The 20097-nt window shown below is 66.9% G+C and overlaps 2 protein-coding genes across 2 annotated transcripts in view; one reads left to right on the top strand and one right to left on the bottom strand.

Moving 5' to 3' along the window:
• The window catches only part of CPSF1 (cleavage and polyadenylation specific factor 1), a 33539-nt gene extending 26325 nt beyond the window's left edge, over positions 1 to 7214 (top strand). Inside the window, exons 25-37 of the mRNA XM_065398115.1 lie at positions 7 to 159; positions 383 to 499; positions 898 to 988; positions 1341 to 1425; positions 1782 to 1923; positions 2431 to 2583; positions 3327 to 3503; positions 3692 to 3758; positions 4156 to 4203; positions 5083 to 5238; positions 6015 to 6144; positions 6843 to 6981; positions 7067 to 7214. Coding sequence (XP_065254187.1) covers positions 7 to 159; positions 383 to 499; positions 898 to 988; positions 1341 to 1425; positions 1782 to 1923; positions 2431 to 2583; positions 3327 to 3503; positions 3692 to 3758; positions 4156 to 4203; positions 5083 to 5238; positions 6015 to 6144; positions 6843 to 6981; positions 7067 to 7114 — 1506 coding nt within the window. The 3' untranslated portion in view covers positions 7115 to 7214. The remainder of the gene's footprint in view (positions 1 to 6; positions 160 to 382; positions 500 to 897; positions 989 to 1340; positions 1426 to 1781; positions 1924 to 2430; positions 2584 to 3326; positions 3504 to 3691; positions 3759 to 4155; positions 4204 to 5082; positions 5239 to 6014; positions 6145 to 6842; positions 6982 to 7066) is intronic.
• A 303-nt stretch (positions 7215 to 7517) lies between these two features.
• Positions 7518 to 18194, bottom strand: ADCK5 (aarF domain containing kinase 5). Its single transcript, XM_065399599.1, has 15 exons — positions 18130 to 18194; positions 14986 to 15086; positions 12974 to 13111; positions 12684 to 12759; positions 12069 to 12269; positions 11214 to 11354; positions 10466 to 10579; positions 9958 to 10089; positions 9592 to 9675; positions 9139 to 9220; positions 8834 to 8912; positions 8614 to 8705; positions 8134 to 8386; positions 7874 to 7984; positions 7518 to 7778 (listed from the first exon to the last, which is right to left on the bottom strand). Exons 1-15 carry the CDS (start codon positions 18145 to 18147, stop codon positions 7673 to 7675), a joined length of 1728 nt encoding a protein of 575 aa, XP_065255671.1. The 5' UTR covers positions 18148 to 18194; the 3' UTR covers positions 7518 to 7672.
• Between the last annotated feature and the right edge of the window lie 1903 nt (positions 18195 to 20097).

Below are 20097 nucleotides of genomic sequence, written 5' to 3'. Positions count from 1 at the left end.
TCCCAGGTGTTCATCTGCGGGCCCTCCCCGCACTGGCTGCTGGTGACGGCCCGAGGGGCCCTGCGCCTGCATCCCATGACGATTGACGGCTTGATCGAGTCCTTCGCTCCCTTCCACAACGTCAACTGCCCCAAGGGCTTTCTCTATTTCAACCGGCAGGTATGTGGGGCGTGGCTGGCTTGGGGGCAGAGCCCAGGGCCCCACAAGGGGCAGACAGACGCTGCCTGGGCCCTGTGGAGGTGGGGCGCAGAGGGTCTACAGGTCCCAGCATGCACTGCTCCATCAGGGCATGTCCTTCTGGGCAGCAGCTCTTCTCTCTGGGGCGTGGGGAAAGGCGGGGGCTGAACTGAAGGGAGGGGCTGACGGTGGGCTCTGCTCGCAGGGGGAGCTGCGGATCAGCGTCCTGCCCGCGTACCTGTCCTACGATGCTCCGTGGCCTGTGAGGAAGATCCCGCTGCGCTGCACCACGCACTACGTGGCTTATCACGTGGAGTCCAAGGTACCAGGGTGCTACTGGGGGCAGCCCTGCCGTGTGGGAACGGGCTGTGCTGCGGGGAGTCCCCTTCTGGGGCACAATGTCCCCCGATAGCTCAGCTCTGCCGGCCCAGGCCCCACCACTCTGCAGCAGTGCTGCTCCACCCTCATCCTGGCCAAGGGGCATCTTGCAGGGCACAGCCCCCAAAGGGGGCGCTTCAGACCTGTCCTGCCCTTCCTGCCTGGCTCTGCTCCGTGCCCCATGCTGGCAGCCCGCACGATGCCAGCTGAGGGAGCAGCTGCTCTCTCCTGTGTCCACACTGCATGGCTGGCGGATTGCAGCAGTCAGGGAGGTGGTGGAGGGGCCCCCCGGTCTTTGTGCTGCGTCCTGGCGGCCTGTGAACGGCTGCGTCTCTCTGGCAGGTCTACGCCGTGGCCACCAGTGTCGTCAACCCCTGCACCCGCATCCCCCGTATGACGGGAGAGGAGAAGGAGTTTGAGAGCATCGAGCGGGGTGAGTAGAGACCTGCTCCACTCGGGGAGGGATGTGTGGGGAGCGCACAGGCACTGGGTGTGCAGTGCTGGCAGCGGTTCCTGTGGGCCAGGCTCGGCCCGGCACTCCCTCTCCTGTGCGGGCCCCATGGCCTGGCTCCCTGGGAGCAAGAGCCCCGGTGGCTGTGAAGGTCCCCCCAGCCCACAGAGTCCTGGAGGGTCCCCGGGGCAGAGCTGTGGGATGGGGGGTGCCATCAAACCTTCCTGGGCTGGGTCGGTGTGTGACGCTGGCGGGGGGCTCTGTGTCTGCGCCAGCCCCTCGCCTGTCCTGGGGGGCCGGCTGGGGACTGGAGCTGTGTGGGTCTCTCCCCCAGACGAGCGCTACATCCACCCGCAACAGGAGGCCTTTTCCATCCAGCTGATCTCGCCGGTGAGCTGGGAGACCATCCCCAACACCCGGTAAGGGCCCGCGAGCAGGGCAGGTGGCTGGGCGGGGCTGGGCCCTGGCACTCCTCTCCCAGGGCTCTGCCAGGCGGAGGGACGAGGGCCCGGCCCTGGGAGTGCTGCATGGGTGAGGGCCCAGCCCTGCGCCAGGAGGGCAGAGGGCGAGAAGCAGGTGCTGGCCTCCCCCTGCCCCCCACAGCAGAGGGAGACGTTTGGGGCAGGACGCTGGCCTATGAGTGCTTGTGTCTGGGAGGAGGAGCCTGGCGCCGTGGGCCCTGGGCCAGAAGGGCCAGTTCCTGTCCTGGCCCCGGCTGCTCTGGTGTGGGGCTCCCTGCTGCCCTGACCTGTGCCTGTCTCTCCCGCCTGGCCAGGATCGAGCTGGAGGAATGGGAGCACGTGACTTGCATGAAGACGGTGTCGCTGAAGAGCGAGGAGACGGTGTCGGGGCTGAAGGGTTACATCGCCGCCGGCACATGTCTCATGCAGGGCGAGGAGGTGACCTGCCGTGGCCGGGTGAGTGCGGGCTGGGCCTCCCCGATCCTCTCCCTGCACTTCATCCCGCCCCGCTCCCTGCACCACAGCGCCCTCTGCTGAGCCCATCCCCCTGCCCTCCTGCCTGCCCCCTCTGCCTTGATGGGGACTGGACTGTGCTGCCCCCACCCTCCCCCAGTGGAGCCATCATCTCCACCCAGCGTGTGGCCAGGTCGCCGTGTGGGGGCTGCTGGGCTGTGCCCAAGAGATACCTGCAGGGGGGGGGTGAGGGGGTGTCGCTTCCCAGGCTGTCTCCATGGAACTGGGCTCCTTGTGGGGCACGCTCTCGCCGCGGTGCGCTCTGCCACAGGACCAGTGAGCTCATCTGTTCCTGACAGGGCGCGGGGGTGGGGGGGGGTCGCCCCCTTCCCTCCCTCCCTCAGTCCAGACCGGTGTGTGGATCCCGGCGCGGGGCCGGGCTGGGCTGTCAGGGCAGCCGGGAGGGAGCTGCCCCTTGCTCACAGCCCCCCGCCCCGCCCGTCTCTGCAGATCCTCATCATGGACATCATTGAGGTGGTGCCGGAGCCGGGGCAGCCGCTCACCAAGAACAAGTTCAAGGTGCTGTATGAGAAGGAGCAGAAGGGCCCGGTGACGGCCCTCTGCCACTGCCACGGCTACCTGGTGTCGGCCATCGGCCAGAAGGTGAGGGGCCGTTCCTCAGCTGGGCCAGCAGGGGGCACCAGGAGCCTCTCAGGGTCCTCCCCAGCCGCAGGGAAACGGCACAAAACCATGCCAAGGAGCCTGTCCAGAGGGGGCTGTGGGCAAGAAACGGGCCCTTGGTGCCACCCCGTCCCAGCAGCTGCCCAGCGGCTAGCGGCCCCGATTTAGGGAGGGCACCACCTGGGGAGCAGAGTCCCGTCTCCTCCAGCTGGTCTTGGGGACCAAGCGCCCTGGGCGGTAGGGTCTGAGCGTGAACCAGTGCCAGCCTGAGATACCACAGGGCAGCCGCTGCCTTTAGGGTGGGCTGGCAGGGAGTGGGGTACGAGGCCTGTCCCCTCTGGCAGCGCTGGCTCTGACCCAGCCCCAGGATGTGGGGAATGGCTGGCTCAAGGGGGTGCGGTTATGGGGTATGGGCCCAGTCCCCTCTGGGGAGCGCTGGTTCTGATCCAGCCCTGGGGGGTGTGTATGGGTGGGGCGGGGGTGGGGTTATGGGGTATTCGGCCTGTCCCCGCCCCAGGCTGGGGAATGGCTGGTTTGGGGGAGAGGGGAGGTTATGGGGTACGTGGCCTGTCCCCTCCTGCAGCGCTGGCTCTGACCCAGCCCCGGGATAGAGGCGGGCGCGGGTACTCCCGGGTACTGGTTCCAGTTGGCCCCCGGCTCAGGCACTCTGCCCCCTGCTGCGTTGCCCGTCCATGGCGTGAGCCCGGCGCCCTTGCCCCCTGCAGATTTTCCTGTGGAGCCTGAAGGACAACGACCTGACGGGCATGGCCTTCATTGACACGCAGCTCTACATCCACCAGATGATCAGCGTCAAGAACTTCATCCTGGCGGCCGACGTCATGAAGAGCATCTCGCTGCTGCGCTACCAGGAGGAGAGCAAGACGCTGTCGCTCGTCAGCCGGGTGCGGGCCGGGGCCGTGTCTGCAGGGGAGCTGGGAGGGTGGAGAAGCTCTGCGGGGAGGAGGGGGCTGCCCGGGGCCAAGAGCAGGGCTCAGCCTGGCACCTCAGTCACTCCCTGACGCAGTGCTAGGTCCCCGCCCGCGGCTGTGTGCTTCCCCCTGACCCCTGCTCCCTGCTTCTCCTGCCGCAGGATGCCAAGCCCTTGGAGGTGTACAGCGTGGACTTCATGGTGGACACTGACCAGCTGGGCTTTCTGGGTATGTTCTGCTCCTTCTCCATCCCCCGCACGTAGGGCTCGGCCAGGCCTCCTGCCCGGCGCCGTGGGATCATGGAGGCCAGCAAGGGGGGGGAGACCCCCGTGGGCAGCCCCAGTCCCGGCTGGACGAGCTGGTGGGGCTGGAATTGCTTGGGCCCCCTCTGCTCAGTGTTGTGACTGTGCCGAGGACTGAGAGCTGCTGGGGGTGGGGGGGTGTTGAGGGCAGAGCCTGCAGCCGCAGGCGGATCAGGATGGGGGCTGGAGCCAGGTTTGGACCCAGGGCAGGGGGACTGGAGGTTGCCCACCAGGGCAGGGGGCTCTTGGGTAGCTCTGTGTGTTTGGCGGGGGCTAAAATGCTGCCCAGAGCAACGTTGCTGATCTCTGCTCTCTCCCCGCAGTGTCTGATCGCGATCGCAACCTCATGGTCTATATGTACCTGCCTGAAGGTAAGGCTTTCCGCCCCCTCCACTTCTTAGCCAGGCCCCTGCCTATGGGGGCCGGTGGCTAGCGCGCAGGACCAGGGGTAGCCCCTGCTCTCCCAATGACTCGCTCTGGGACTGAGGGGGCCAGTCCTTTCCCCTCTAGCGTGGACACAATGACACTCGTATTTGTCTGGTGCTTTGGGAGCCCAACCAAAAAGGCTGGAGAAGAGCCAAGTCCGTCAGTGGCTGCTGGCTGAGCCGTGTCAGAGACACAAGGGGGGGAGGGAACAGCTTTAATTGGGCCAACTTCTGTGGGTGAGAGCCAGGCGATCCAGCTACACCGACCTCTCGTTCACCCACCTTGCCTCTGATTAGCCCAGGGTCTAATTAGCCAGGGACACACCCCCGTGAGTCTCCAACTGCCAGAACCAGGGACTGGCTGACGGGCTGGGTCACTGAAATCCCCCCCTTCTGTTCATTCCACCTCAAGCACCGGCCACTGCTGGAAGACAGGTTACTAGGCCAGATGGGCCATTGGTCGGCCCCGCTGTGGCCGTTCCCCGTGTGGCTCTGATTCTGGCCTGCTGCAGCGCCGGATAATAATACTGTAGGGCTGCATGTAAATAAAGACCAGCATGGAACCCACAGGAACATCTAACAACCGGCAGCCCCCTGAACCTGGGGCTGGAAATTCCTTCCTGCCGGCGCAGCCAGAGCCACATCCGTAGCTGGGTGGGAGCCTGAGGACTCCGGCTAGTCCAGCCCCTTCAGGACTGCAGCCCATGGAGACTCCAGTGCCCAGCATGCCATGCTCCTTCGCCTCCAGAGCGGAGCATGCTGGGAGCTGTAGTCTCCATGGGCCACACCTCGCCCTGATGGAGTTGCTCCCGCTCCTTCTCTTAGCCAAGGAGAGCTTTGGTGGGATGCGGCTGCTGCGCAGGGCCGACTTTCATGTGGGCGCCCACGTCAACACCTTCTGGAGGACGCCCTGCCGCTGGGCCACCGACGGCGGTACCAAGAAGTCCAGCGCCTGGGAGAGCAAGCACATCACCTGGTTCGGTAGGTTCGGCTCTGGCCCGCAGAGGGCAGCGCTGCGCCCAGTTCTGACCCCACCCACGCGCTGGGGGAGCAGCCCCTGTTGTGCCGGGGGCTGTACAAACTGAGACGATGCCTGTGCCGAGCAGCTTGCCCTCTGCGGAGGCAGCTGCCACGTGGGTGGGGGAGTGGAGAACGTGGAGACTGTCTCCACGCCTGCCATCCACGTGGGGCTGTGCTCTGGAGGCTTTGCCCCAGAGGCCTCCAGCCAGGCTGCCATGGGCCGGGGAGGCAGGCAAAGCAGGAAGAGACGTGGGTGGGTGGACCAGGTCTGCCGGGGGGGTCGTGGAGGTGGGTGGGAGGAGCTCGTGTTCAGTGCCGGGAAGCGGAGGAGCCGCGTGGTGGCTCGTGGGGGGAGATGGGGTCGGAGTGACGGGCCAAGGAGAGGAAGGGCGGAGTGGGCATCAGGTGCAGCTGTGGGGCCATGGGGCAGTGCACAGCCTGTGTTGGGAGCAGGGGCTTGCCTGGGGCCGGGGGAAGTGCGTCCCAGCACTGGTGTCCAGAGTAGGACACGGTGGGGCTAGTGGGCGGGGAAAGAGCCGGAGCTGCCAGGCTCACTCCAGGTTCTGCCCCCTGCGGCAATGGAAGGTGTTATCTTGCAGGGGGCACCTGGGTCCCGACTGCTGCGCCCAGTCCGTTACCCTGAGCTCCCAGGGCTCGTTGCTGGCCCAGCCCAGGGAGCCTCCCCTCAAAGCGGGGCGTTCCGGGGTTCCCTGACCGGGCCGTTCTCCTCTCCCCAGCCACGCTGGACGGCGGGATCGGCCTCCTCCTGCCCATGCTGGAGAAGACGTACCGGCGCCTGCTGATGCTGCAAAACGCCCTCACCACCATGCTGTCACACCATGCCGGCCTCAACCCCCGAGCCTTCAGGTACCGCCCTGCACCTTGCTCCCCACCTCGGCCTGGCCCAGTCAGCCCCGCTGCCGTTGGCCGGACACCCCCTCCTCTGGTGTGCGCCTGATGGCTGCTCTCCACCCCAGAGGTGGCTGCATCTGGGCCGAGCTCTGTGGGATCCTTCAGGAAAGATGGCATTTAGCCTGTCTGACAGTGGAGGGGCAGGGATCAGCTGCCGGGTGCCAGTACCTGGTACCCTCGACCAGGGGGAAGGGCCCTGAGCTCAGCTGCCCCCTGGCAGTAGCAGGGGAGATGTGGTGAAGTGTCTCCAGGGAGGTGCTGCACGAAGCCCTCTACAGCAAGGGGGGATAGACCTCCAAGCAGGCTGTGGGGCTCCTGGGCCAGGCTAGCCTCTTCCTAGGACACCATGCAGGGCGGGGGGAGGGGGGGTCCTCTGCTAGGGCCCTTGGGGAGAGGAGCTGGGGCTCCGTGTGGTCCCCCATGGCCTCTTGGCCGTAGCACAAACCTGCCATCCCACCAGCCTCACCAAGCTCCCCCAGCTGCTCCCTGCAGGGGGATACCTGGGGCTTTCACCCGGTGCCTTTCCCCAGGCCCTCCTAAGTGCCCTGAGAACACGGGCAGGGCAGCAGTGGGGGGCAGGCCAGCCTGGACCATGGCCTCCCCGGCTGGCTCCCCCAGCCTCCTTGCCGGTAGCTGCAGCTCCTCTCCCGCAGGATGCTGCATGTGGACCGCCGGATCCTGCAGAACGCCGTCCGCAACATCCTGGACGGGGAGCTGCTGAGCCGCTACCTCTACCTCAGCGCCATGGAGCGCAACGAGCTGGCCAAGAAGATCGGCACCACGCCAGACATAGTGAGTAGGGCCCCATCCCAGCGGGGTTAGTCAGGAACCCCAGGGGCGAGGCCCTCCCCTGACCTGCCTGCTTCTTTCCCTGCAGATCCTGGAGGACTTGTTGGAAATCGACCGCGTCACGGCTCATTTCTAATGGACTCGGGGCAGACGGGGCCAGCACCTGGCCCAGCTCTTGTAAATTCCTTGGCGTCCGGGCTAGGAGGCCCGGCCCGGCTTTGTACGAACTGGGAGGGGTTTGTAAAAAAAAAAAAAAAAGCACAACGTGCTCGTGGCTGTGGTGTTTGCTGGGTGAGGGGGTTTGGCTGGGGGCTGCTTACAGGGCAGGGCCTGGCTGGCACGGGGAGAGACGCTGGTGCGGGCCAGGAGGGGCCATGGCCGCATGGGCAGCCTGGCTGGAGAAGTGGGTGTCCCTGCCCCACCGTACAAGCTGCCAGAAAGCCATGGAGCGAGGGGGCCTGGCTCCTCCCGCCCTGCCGCTCCCCTTGCAGCACCACTGACCACCTGCTGTGGGGCGCCCACAGGCACACACGTTTTATTAGTGTAAGATCAGGGTCTGTGCGGCCCCTGGAGCCGATGCAGCCATAGGGAAAGGCCCAGGCTCCCGCTGGCAAGGCGCTGCCCCTGGCGTTCAATCCGGCCAGCCCGCGAGTCCGCAGCAGGCCTGGGTCTGCCTGTCTCCGCAGTGGCTCAGCTAGGCCTGGAGGTACTCGTAGATTTGGTCGCTCTCGGAGAGGAAGCCCACGTAGGCGAGGAAGCGAATGAGGGAGGCCATCAGCCTCATGGAGAACGTCTCGTGCCTGGGGAGGAAGCAAGAGCCAGCATGGAGCGTGTGCCAGCAGCACCCTCTGGGTCGAGTCAGCACCCCAGTGCGGGAGCCCGCACGCCCCCCTACCTGAGGGCAATCTCGAACTTGAGGGTCTCCCACCTCACCCAGAGCCAGCAGAAGAGGCTGCGGATGCCGGAGGATTTGTGGCCAGCGATCCTGCTCCAGCCCTTCACGGCGCTGCGGGGACAGAGGAGCCAGGTCAGGCCCGGGGCATCATCTTCCGTATTGGGCAGAGCCCCACGCCGGCGCAGCCTGCGGCACAGCGGGGCCGGGCAGGGCTGAGCCCCGTTGCTGCAGCCTGTAGCCAGGTGGGCAGCCCCGCTCACCTCTTGCCCATGACGAAGTAGCGGTCGACGGGGGCGCCCAGGGCGATGTTGATGCTGCGCACGGTGTTGATGTTGCGGAAGACGAGTAGCATGGGCCGGGGCAGGTCCTTGAGCACCTGCATGATGCGATCGAAGTGGTGCTGGGCCATGGCCTGCATGTAGAGCGTCTCCTCCTGCGTCAGGATGTTAGCCAGCCTCAGCTGCCCCATGTGGATGGGCCTCTGCATCAGGATCTCGCAGAAGAGGAAATAATCTGGGGCAGGGCGAGGCCAGGCCTGGCTGTCAGGGGAGCCGGGGCGGGGAGCCGGGGCAGAGCCCAGGGGCCCAGGCTAGCAGCCAGAGGGTCTGAGCCACTCAATCCTCCCACCCTCTGTGCCCCCCCCAGGGAGCAAGGTGGAGACAGCCTAGTGTAGTGAACCAGCCTCCCAGCAGGGGAATTGCCTGGGGCCCCCTCACCATGTCCCCTAAGCCCCCACTCACCCTTCACGCCCAGCTCGGCGGAGAAGGCCCTCATGCCTGTGTCATCCCGCAGGATGATGGCTCGCCACAGCTTGCACAGTGCCGTCCGGTCCCTGCCACGGGGAGAGGTTCCGTGTCACCCAGGGCTGCCTGCCCCACGGGGGGTGGAACCACATCCCTGCCCGCAGGGGTGGAGATGGGCCCTGGAGCGCTGCCCCCTGGCCCCCCGCCCGCTCCCTACCTCTCACTGAGGAACTCGTAGAGGCCGTGATCCAGCAGCACCAGCTGGGCCTTCCCGTTGGGGCCCCTCCGCACCAGCACTGCAACACAGAGTGGGTCACTGCACGGTGCCCTGGGCACAGACACCCAACCTGCTTCCAGCACTAGCCGCCTCCCCTCGGCGCTCTGGGCAGGGGGGCCGGGATGGGAGGGAACCCCGGCCCGGCCTGGGGGACACTGAGGCAAAGGCACCCATGGAGGGGAGAGGGCAGTGCCATTATCGCAGCCTCTGTGCTGGGCCTTTCCCTGCTCCCCCAGCCCCCGTACCGTTCCCAGGGTGCGGGTCCGCATGGATGAAGCCCGTGTAGAAGATCTGCTCAGCAAACATCTGGATCAGCTTGTCTGCAGTCTGCAAGAGGGCGAGACGGGGGGTGAGCCGCTGAGCGCCCCAAGGTGGCAGAGGGAGTCTCGCCGAGGGGGCTCGGGGCAGGGTACAGCGATGGCCCCCTCAGCAAGTGCCGTCATTCAGCCATTCCACAGCGCTTGCAGCAGAAGGGGCGTGCTTTGCCTGCTGGTGAATGCAGCTGCCTCTGGGGTGGACTGTCTCCACCTCCCAGCCCACAGGAACGCTACAAGCGGCAGCGTGGGGGTGGGGAGCTTAAACGTGGCAGCCCTATGCCCAGGGGCAGGTTCACAGAATCTGTTGGACCCTACTTCCTGGTCCCCAATCACCCAGGGAGCTGGGCTCCCCGCTTCGCCGAACTGCAGCGCCTCACTCACGTCTTTGAGGTCCAGCCCCTGCGCCCTGATGCTCTCCACATCGTTGATTTTACAGCCTTCGCAGTAATCTGCCGTCAGGACTCTCTGTGGGGAGCAGATGGGGGTCAGGAGGGGCTGGGGCCAGCAGAGAACTAGTGTCGGCCCAGCCGCTCCTCGCCCCCTGCTACGGGCCCGGGGTACAGGCAGGTCCAGTTACCAGGGCGAGGGGGGTCTCCTGTGCCCCCTGGGGGGAAGGAGCTGGTCTGGTGGTGAGGGGGTGACCCCCGATGCCTCCCGGGGCTAAACCCACCCGGCCCCAGGAAAGGGGGGGTCTGTGCAGCTGGCTGCTGGAGACGGGGCTGGGGCCCAGCCGTCCTGCGTCCGCACCTTGCTGCACTTGTCCCAGTGCACAGTGGGGACCACAACGTAGGGGAAGTGGCGCAAGTCCCGGGCACAGCGCTCCGCGTTCCGGCCCTCGTTCTCGAAGTCCAGCTCCTGGGCCAGTGTCCCCTTCAGGTCCTGCGGAGAGAGAGAGGGCAGGGGCATGGCCAGGGGCCCCCGGCAGATGGGCTAGCGAGAGCGTTCCCACGCCAAGGTGGGCACACATCCCACAGCGTAGGGCACCGACTGCCCCCATTTCAACCCTCTGCCAGGGGAGCCACCCAGAGCATGGGGCCGCTCTCCGCTCAGGGCCTCGTCCTGCCGGCACGAAGGGGAGCTCCTGGCCTGGGATGCCTGGGGCAGGGCCCACGGGTGGGCGCTAACAGCCCGAGCCATGGGCAGGAGCCGGCTAGCGGCCAGGGCGAACAGAGCCTGGAGCGCCCACACCCGGGCTGGGGCGGCTGCTGCGGCACTAGCTGGGGATCGGTCCAAGGGGCTCGGGCGGCGCCGGTACCTTCAGGACCCAGCTGAACCCAAAGCTGGGGTGCATGTACTCGATGATGCGCAGGAGCAGCTCCAGCGTGCGGATGTCCCCATCGAACCTGTCCCTCAGGTCGATGTACTGCACCTGGGGAGGTGGAGACCGCCTCAGCCGCTGACTGCCCTCAGAGACTCCCAGCCAGCCGGGGCATCCCAGGGCCCAGCTGAGCTGCCCCATGAGGGGCTGGCACGGCCTGCAGAGACTCCATGTCCCAGAATGCAATTCACCACCCCCACCACATGCTGCCCCATCTGCCTGCAGAGCAGGGGGCCTCGTGTTGGCAGCACCGAAATGTCCCGGTGCTGCCGCAACCCTGGATCCGGCAGCACCCCGTGCAGGCAGGGCTCAGACTGCAGCCCCACGGAGCCGGCAGCATCCTGGCTCCTAGCAGGGATTGGGGCGCTGCACACCGCTGCCTGGGGCAGAGCCCCCATCTCCCTCCCGGTCCCAGGCCCAGCCCTGGGGGAGCAGCTGCTGGAGCTTTCCCATGCAGGGAAGTCCTGGGAGTTGCCTCGGGTCTTGGCCTGTCCTCCACCCTGCAGGCCCCTTCCATCAGCCTGAGCCGCCTGCCCCTGCTCCCGCCCAGCAACGCGGGGCTGCTCTCAGCCCAGGCTGGGGCGCAGAAGAGGGCTGCAGCTGGGCCCCTCTGGCTCCAGGACCCCAGGATGGAGCCAGCCCCAGCGAGGGAGGTCAGCCACACCCACCCTTCTGGCTCACGCACCTTCACAGCCACCAGTTTGCCGTCCGGGAGCCGGGCCTTGTGCACCTGGGCCAGGCTGCCCGCGGCCATGGGCTGGTAGTTGAACTCCAGAAAGAGCGTGTCGGCCGTGGCTTTGAAATCTTCCAGGAACAACTTATCCACCTGCGGCAGGAGATGGGGAGGGCTGGCCGTCAGGGAGCTGCCCTCCGGCACCGGCTCATGCCCAGAGTGGGCAGGGGCAGCCAGAGACGCCACACGTGGGGGCTCTGGTTCTGAGCAGCCCCAAGGCAGCGGAGACCAAACCGGAGTTTCCAGCTGTACCCGGTGTGCTGTGAGGTGGGAGGGTCTGTCGGGCAGGGGTCCCCCTCACCCAGCCTGCAGGAGCAGCCAGCGCCCATGATCCAGAAGGCGGGGGGCCCAGGCGGGTGCCCAGTGGTGTGTAGAAGAGCTCTGCCCAGCCCACCCCCAGTGCAGCTGGGGGAAGCTAGGGGCAGAGGGGGCTCCCAGTCCAGCCCCTTGCCCTGGAGGCAGTGGGGGTGCCTGAGGAGAGGCCCGTCTCCAGGAGCCCCGCAGAGCCCGCCGCTCCGCCCCGGGGAGCCGGCACTCACCTCCCCGCACCCCGTCTCCACGAGCCCCGCAGAGCCCGCCGCTCCGCCCCGGGGAGCCGGCACTCACCTCCCCGCACCCCGTCTCCACGAGCCCCGCAGAGCCCGCCGCTCCGCCCCGGGGAGCCGGCACTCACCTCCCCGCACCCCGTCTCCACGAGCCCCGCAGAGCCCGCCGCTCCGCCCCGGGGAGCCGGCACTCACCTCCCCGCACCCCGTCTCCACGAGCCCCGCAGAGCCCGCCGCTCCGCCCCGGGGAACCGGCACTCACCTCCCCGCAGCCCCTCTTGAGGGCCTGGTCCTCCAGCACGTGCAGGGTGCTGATGTACTCGGGCGGCAGGAGGTGGTTGAAGGCGCACAGGCCCTGGCCCAGCTTGACGTACAGGCCCCCGTTGCGGATGGCGCCCTGCACCAGCCTGTCGGCCGCCCGCTGGTGACAGGCTGACATTGCCTCCTTGTACTTTGAGCTGTTCTGACGACAGGGACACGCAGCGGGGAGCAGCCATTAGCACCGGCAGGACACGGACAGCAGGGGGTGTGGCCAGCAGGGGGCACCTGGGTGTGGGCAGCAGGGGGCATGTCCCAAGCAAAGAGGGGTAACGGGGCTGCGATGGAGGGACACACACACCAGCAGGGGGCGCTGCACCCTGGGGGCTGCACGGCCAGGGAGACGGGACCTGCCCAGGACCCCAGCGGCAGCAAAGGGGCTCCCCCTCTGAAAACCCCTCCACCCCCTCCAGGCAGCATCTGTGCCCCCCAGCACACTGACGCCATGCCCATCACCGTGGGATTGGGGCGCCTGGCAGTGACCCGTCTGGCTTGGGAGGGGACTGGCACCGGCTCACAGTCAAGGGACATGCGGGTCCCCATGCGGCAGGGAACATACCTCGTCCACGCCCTCCAGCGTCCTCTGGGCCGTCCACCAGTAATCCAGTGAGATCCACATGCCCAGGGTCAGGGACCTGCAGGGACAGGGCGGGATGGCTTAGCACGGCCATGGCAAGGAGGGGGGGCGATTGGCCCAGGGGCACGCAGAGCCTGGGGCCGGCAGAGAACCCAGGAGTCCTGATTCCCCCTGCAGTGGGGCCTGGGAGCTTGCGCCTTCCCCAGACCCTAGAGTCACCTGGACGCCCGTGTAGAGGGAGCCCCTTGTACCTGGGCCCGGCCGAAACCCACCTGCCGAAGCGCCCGACGCCCTCCACCAGCAGCCGCATCTTCCTCCGCTCCTGGGTGTCAGCCAGGCCGTAGCGCATCCCGGCCGCCAGGGGCAGCCCCAGCCCCGCAGCCAGCAGCACCTTCCACAGCTGGCGCCAGCTGGGGGGGACAAGGGGACAGCGGTGAGAGCCCCCCATGACCTCCAGCCCCCTGACGTGACTGCCCTGCCCCCCCTGTGGCTACCACTGCCCCTCCCCGCCATGGCCACCATGCCTTCCGTGACTGCCCCACTCTCGTGACCTCCACAGCCCCTGGGACCCCCTCCCCGTCCCCCCAGTGCAGCAGAGCCAGGCCACACCCTCTCCAAACAGGCCTTGGCTGGCGGCACAGCAGGGTGGGCAGCAGGGAGGCTGCCAGGCCTGGGCAGTGCCCAACCCCCCGTGACATGGAGCCTGACAGGGTCACGCGACTAGCAGGCGAAAGGACCCAAATCTCCCTTTCCAGACATATTAGAGAAGTCTGTAAACGGCCATTGGACCAGTCCTTACAAACAGCTCCAGCCACGGCAGAGACCAGACCTGCGTTGGGAGAGAATTAGCGGTGAATCCTAATTGGCTGCGTGCCTGCTCATGTCAGAGATTACCCAGGTAACCAGCCGGGCCCTGTCCCCAAACTTTAACAACCCGCAAACCCCGTTCACGGAAACGTCAAGTCTCACCAACCCCCTCCGAAAAATGAATCTTTCCCGGGACTTTTTCCCTTACCTCAGCATAGGCTATAAAAGCAGTGATCTTGGAAATATCAAATGTGTTTTTATGACATGCTTATTACACACTCTTGATGAATTATTAGTTATCCTTACACTATTTCTATTACATTATGAAAACGGCAACTCTTCCAAGAGCTCACTTTCGTAGCTTGTATCACTTTTGATTAAGCCTGTTATAAGACAAGGCTCCTATCAGAGGCGCCAGTAGAAAAAAGGGGTGCGGGGCGAAGGCCCTGCGTACCCCAGAGCCTTGGGGGGGCACCACCCAAAAAGGGGGGGGCATGGGGGCTGCTGGAAAAAAAGGCGAGGGACCCGCGGGGGAGGGGGGGGGACACACACGGGGACCGCACATGACCCTCGTCGCCCCCCGTACTGGCGCCTCTGGCTCCTATGTTTCATGAAGGAGTATCCGATGTGACTTTACTGCAAAGCCACAATGTTTTTGTGTATACACAACCAATAGGAGGTTTTACTGCAAAGCTCCACCCAAGGAACGCCTGCTGGCCAGAGGCTGTCGCAGCTGGCCGGAGATCTATAAAGGAACTCTAGGGCCCTGATCCTGTAGCTGAGGTCTCCAGCTCCAGTCTGGAGCCCCCTGCTCCTCCTTGTGGCAGAATTAGAACAAACTCTGCACAGGGACTGGAACCCGAGGAACCGATTCTGGAAAGAGCTTTTTGCACTCAGCAGCTCACCATGTCTGCTATGAAACTGATCGACGAGTCTGTTCATATCCGGATGTATAACCAGCTTTTAACCATGATCCTCTCTTGTCTTGTTTAATAAATCTTAGAGTGGTTAATAAGAGCTGGCTGGAAGCGTGTGTTTGGGTAAGAGCTGAGATAGCCATTGAGCTAGGGGAGGACGTGTCCGATCCCTGGCGACTGGTAGAACTTTATACACGATGAACATGATTTTCAACACTCCTCATCGTGTCTGACTGGGCTGTCGGGGGGAGCCCAGGGCTGGGTCACTCTAGGGGAGCTGTGTGTTGGCTCTTGGGTCACCACTAAGGTATTAGAGAAGCTGGTTTGCAGCCGGCTGGGTGAATAACCCACCAGTTTTTGCAGTTTGCCCTGACTGAGCAATCTCAGCGTGGCCCCCCCGTTATTTCACACCTGCCCGGGGTGGGGCATGGGGTGAGCACCGTGGGGAGGAGCGTTTCCCACATACCCAAGTGGGTAACAAGGGGACAGACACCCCCCCCGACCTGGGGCCCTGCCCAAGAAAGGGGCCGGTCTGGAGGGCTCCCCGGCGAAGGGCTTACCGTGGCATCGGAGGGCTGGCCATGTGTCTGCAGTGCAGGGCGGGCGGCTGCCACGGGCACCTCCTCTGCAGCAGGAGGGAGTGAAAATAGCAGAGCTGCACCTGGGGGCCAAGGCACAAAGATCAGCAGGACTCTGACAGTGCAGGGGAGGAACGGCCGCCCCGGGCACTGCCTGCGGAACTCACTGCCACCGGGCAGCGCGGAGCTGCCAGGGCCCGAGACATTCCCGGGGCACCAGCCAGAGCTTCCCCAGCTGCTCCCAGGGAACCCCGGTGAGGCCCAGACCTGGCAGCATGCCCATCCCACCAGGCCCAGCTGCACCCGAGCCGTGCCCTGGCTGCACCGCCGGCCACGCTTCTCGTGAGGGCAGCTCACGGCACTGCTGGTCACAACCACACCCAGAACGTGCCCGACGCCTGCCATCAGAGCCACGGCGTCCCAGAGCGGAGCACCAGCACCCCACGGCACCGGCAACCGCCTGCCGCCTCGACAGCACCGCTGCAGCCAGGGGCTGTCTGCGAACACCACCCACAGCTGTGCAGAGCAGCGCACGAGGACTCACTAGTGCAGCCTCCCCGGGAACCACCTGCATTCTGGAGAGGGGGGGACTAGACGTGACTTGCCCCCGGGCACACGACAAGTGGCAGAGCACGGAACTAGGGTGACCAGCTGTCCTGATTTTATAGGGACAATCCCGAGATTCGTGGCTTTGCCTTACACAGGCTCCTATCACCCCTCACCCCGTCCCCATTTTCCACACTTGCCATCTCGTGACCCTACAGCAGAACCCAGGAGTCCTGCCGAGCAGGCCCGCTTCCCACCAGCTGACTGGGCTGGGGCACGGGAGGTGAAGACGCAGTGAGACCTCGTCCTGCCCCGGGGCAGGCGGAGGCATCGCGTGCAGAGCGAGCGGCCTGCTCGAATTGTTGGGATCAGCACTGCCTTGCTATGCTGTGCGAACGGGTGTTGTGTCACACGCACATGCCTGGGGAGCAGATTGCCTCAACCACTGGGGAAGTGGAAGCAGGCGCAGGCTGGGGTCTGGCTGGGCGTTTGGGTCTGGGCCAGCCGGCCTAGGAGAACGCTTTCCCACCCCTCCGTGGCGGGGGAGCCCGAGCAGCGCAGCCGGACCGAGCCCCATGGGCGCCGAGCCGGCTGCACTCGGTGACGAAGAGGAGCAGCCGACTGGCTGCGCTTGTGGTTCATTCTTCAAAAGGTTCTAGAGACCAAACAGCCGCCGGAGCCAAACGCCGGCACAAAGCCCGAGCAGCACAACAGGGTGGGTGGGCGAAGCCAGGGGAGGGGGGGGTCGGGTCCTGCCCCCAGGGGGTGGGTGGGCATAGCCGGGGGGGGGGGGTCGGGTCCTGTCCCTGGGGTGGGTGGGCGAAGCCGGGAGAGGGGGGGTTGGGTCCTGTCCCCGGGGTGGGTGGGCATAGCCGGGGGGCGGGGGGGGTCCTGCCCCCAGGGTGGTGGGTGATGCCGGGGAAGGAGGAGTCGGGTCCTGTCCCATAGGGTTGGGCCCAGCTCTGGCCACTGTCTCTCGCCACAGCATCATGTGACACAAGCAGGTGGGGGCCTGCCCCCACGGCACCCGCTTTATCCCCTTCCAGGCCCTGGCGCCCCCAGACTGCTGCTCCGCACCGGGCTGTGGAGGGCCAAATAAAATGATCTGGGGACCCGACGTGGCCCTGGGGCTGCCCGCTGCCCATCCCTGGCGTCGGGTCCCCTGGCACAGTGCCCAGCCCAGACAGTCCCTGCCCCCAGCTTCCCCCCGTGGGCGCTGACTGCACACCGCCCTGGCTCCTGCCTTCGCGCCCTCCTCAATGCCATCCAGCGAGAGGAGAGGCAGCAGATCTGCCACCCTGCCTGCTCCCTGCCAGCCCACACCGGGAAGCTCCATGGGGCACCCCCCACCCTGTCTGGGAGCCCGGCAGGGCACTCGCAAGGAGCAGGCGGCTGTTTCCCCATTTCCAGCCTCAGGCCGGATTCACAACTTGTCCTTGAGGGAGGGAGGGAACATGAAATCAAGGGGCCTCCCGCCCGTCCCATGGCAGAGCGGTTCAAGGCTGCAGCCACAGCCCCCTCTCCCCCCCCGGCACAGCCCCCCAGCCGGCCTTGGGAAGTCGCCTTCAGAAAGCTGTTTCCTAATCAGCCTCGTGGTGTTTTTCCAGTGCCAGGCGCGGTGGGCAGATCTGGTGCCCGGGCGCAAACGGCCTCCCCTGTCCCGGGAGCGAGCGCTCCGAGACACCAGCCCTGCCTGGCAAGGGTCCCCGATGCCATGTGGGGCGACGTATGGGGCAGACCAGGCTGCACCGCCCGGGAGCAGACATCCGCCTCCCCTGCCCCGTCCACACTGGCTGGGCACAGGGGCTGCCTGCCACGTGCTAGCACCGGGCAGAGACCGACTCCCGAGGGCATCTAGGCCAGGACGGGGCGGGAGGGAACCTGGCAGCACAGAGCTTGGGGCTCTCGGACTGTGGGCGCCCCGGGCCGGTGCAGAACCTGGCACCATGAGGGGTGTGTACCGTAATGCACATAACAACCAGCACTAGGGAAGGGGGGCGGTACCGTAATGCACACAGTAATGGCTCCAATAACCACCCCTTGGGAAGCAGGGGGCGGGGGTGGTACCGTAATGAGCCCAATAACCAGGCCTCGGAAAGCACGGGTGGGGGTGGGGGGGGGAGAGGTACCATAATGCACCCAATAACGAGCCCGCGGGCAGCACCGGGGCGGTTGGGGGGTACCGTAATCATACAATATACAGCCCTTGGAAGTGGTTGGTGGGGAGGGGGGGTACCGTAATGCACACAATAGCCAGCTCACGAGAAGCACGGGGGGGGGGGGGAGAGGGTGATACCGTAAACACACTAACCACCCCGCGGGAAGCACCGGGGCGGGGGTACCGTAATGCACCCAATATCGAGCCCGCGCGAAGCACCGGGGCGGTACCGTAATGCACCCAATAGCCAGCCCGCGAGAAGCACGCGGGGGCGATACCGCAAACCCAGCAGCCAGCCCGCGGGCGGAGGAGCTGCCAGTCCCAGCCCCGGCCGCCTCCCGCCCCGCAGCCAGGTGGACCCAGGCCCCGGGGTCCGGTCCCGGCAGCCCCCGCCCAGGCGTGGGGCCCGCAGTTCTCCTCACCGTCCGCCGCAGCTCCATGACCGCCGTTGTCAGCGTCCGCCACCGCCGCCACGGGCCGCCGAGACCCCGGCCCGTCACTCACCCGCACGTTGATTGGCCCGCCCGCTCCCAGGCTCCGCCCCCTCAATCAGGGCGAACGCCGATTGGCCCGCCTGGATCGCGGCGCCTCTCTCCTGCCCAGCTCTGACGGCGGATCCATGCCCCGCCCCCTTACCACATAGCGCTCGCTGATTGGCCCGCAGGCCCCGTCGCAGTGGTGGGCAGAATGGGCGGTGCCCTGAGCTGGCCCCGCCCCTGAAGCTGGACGGGGCGGGGCTGGTGGGGAGGGGTGGAGAGGGCGTGTCTGATCCCTCCGCCCCCCGACCTTGTGGCCGGGAGTTCCGCAGGCCGGGCTCCGGCTGCTGCTCAGGGGAGAGCAGAGCAGCCAGAGGCCCGGGAGGTGTGGGCGGGGAGCCGGCCTGGGACACAGACCCTGGCCTCTGTCTGTCAGAGGATGGAGATGGACGGCAGGAGAGAGATCACTTGATCATTGCCTGTTCTGTTCACTCCCTCTGGGGCACCTGCCATTGGCCACTGTCGGCAGACAGGATACTGGGCTAGATGGACCTTTGGTCTGACCCGGTACGGCCGTTCTTATGTTCTTATGGGAGCCGGCATGGGACACACACCCCGGGGGGCCCGGGCGTGCGGGGAGCCGGCGTGGGACACACTCCCCTGGGGGGGCTGGGGCGGATGGGGAGCCGGCGTGGGATACACCCCCCCGGGGGGGCTGGGGTGTGCGGGCAGCCGGCGTGGGATACACCCCCCCGGGGGGGCTGGGGCGTGCGGGGAGCCGGCGTGGGATACACCCCCCCGGGGGGGCTGGGGCGTGCGGGGAGCCGGCGTGGGATACACCCCCCCCGGGGGGGCTGGGGCGGATGGGGAGCTGGCGTGGGAGATGCACCACGGGGGGGCTGGGGCGGACGGGGAGCCGGCGTGGGATACACCCGGGGGGGCTGGGGCGGACGGGGAGCCGGCGTGGGATACACCCCCCTGGGGGGGCTGGGGCATGCGGGGAGCCGGCGTGGGATACACCCCCCCAGGGGGGCTGGGGCGGATGGGGAGCTGGCGTGCGAGATGCACCACGGGGGGGCTGGGGCGGACGGGGAGCCGGCGTGGGATACACCCGGGGGGGCTGGGGCGGATGGGGAGCCGGCGTGGGATACACCCCCCCAGGGGGGCTGGGGCGGATGGGGAGCCAGCGTCAGATACACACACACCCCGGGGGGGCTCGGGCGGACGGGGAGCTGGCGTCGGATACACCCCCCGGGGGGGCTTGGGCGGACAGGGAGCCGGCGTGGGATACACACCCCGGGCAGGCCGGGCGTGCGGGGAGCCGGCGTGGGACACACACCCCCGGGGGGGGGGGGGGGGGGGCTGGGGCAGACTGGGAGCCGTCGTGGGAGTTCCGCAGGCCGGGCTCTGGCTGCTGGAGAGGCTGGGCCCAGCTGCGGCTCATGGGGGAGCAGCCAGAGCCCCGTGGGGTGCGGACGGCCACGCAGGCTCTGACAAGTAGCGGCTCCCCGCACACCCGGGCTCTCCGGGGTGTGTGTCCCACGCCGGCTCCCCGCACGCCCCAGCCCCCCGGGGTGTATCCCACGCCGGCTCCCCGCACGCCCCAGCCCCCCAGGGTGTGTGTCCCACGCCGGCTCCCCGCACACCCCAGCCCCCCGGGGTGTATCCCACGCCGGCTCCCCGCACGTCCCAGCCCCCCAGGGTGTATCCCACGCCGGCTCCCCGCATGCCAAAGCACATGGACACAGCTGCTGGAGCCGTTCCCTTCTGCTGGAGCCTGGGGCGTGTCCCCACGTGTGCTGCCTGCACTCTGCACAGCGCCAGGAGTGCGACTAACCAGCCCCTTTGATTGCTGGCCCCTGGCACAGTGCTGGGGCAGGCGTGACAGGTCGTGTCTGTCCTGGTGCTGATGTA

The sequence above is a fragment of the Emys orbicularis genome, chromosome 2 (genome assembly GCF_028017835.1).
Source record: "Emys orbicularis isolate rEmyOrb1 chromosome 2, rEmyOrb1.hap1, whole genome shotgun sequence".
NCBI classification, from domain to species: domain Eukaryota; kingdom Metazoa; phylum Chordata; order Testudines; family Emydidae; genus Emys; species Emys orbicularis.
Note: the sequence above shows the minus strand (reverse complement) of the source record. Positions and strands in the feature narration are given on the sequence as shown.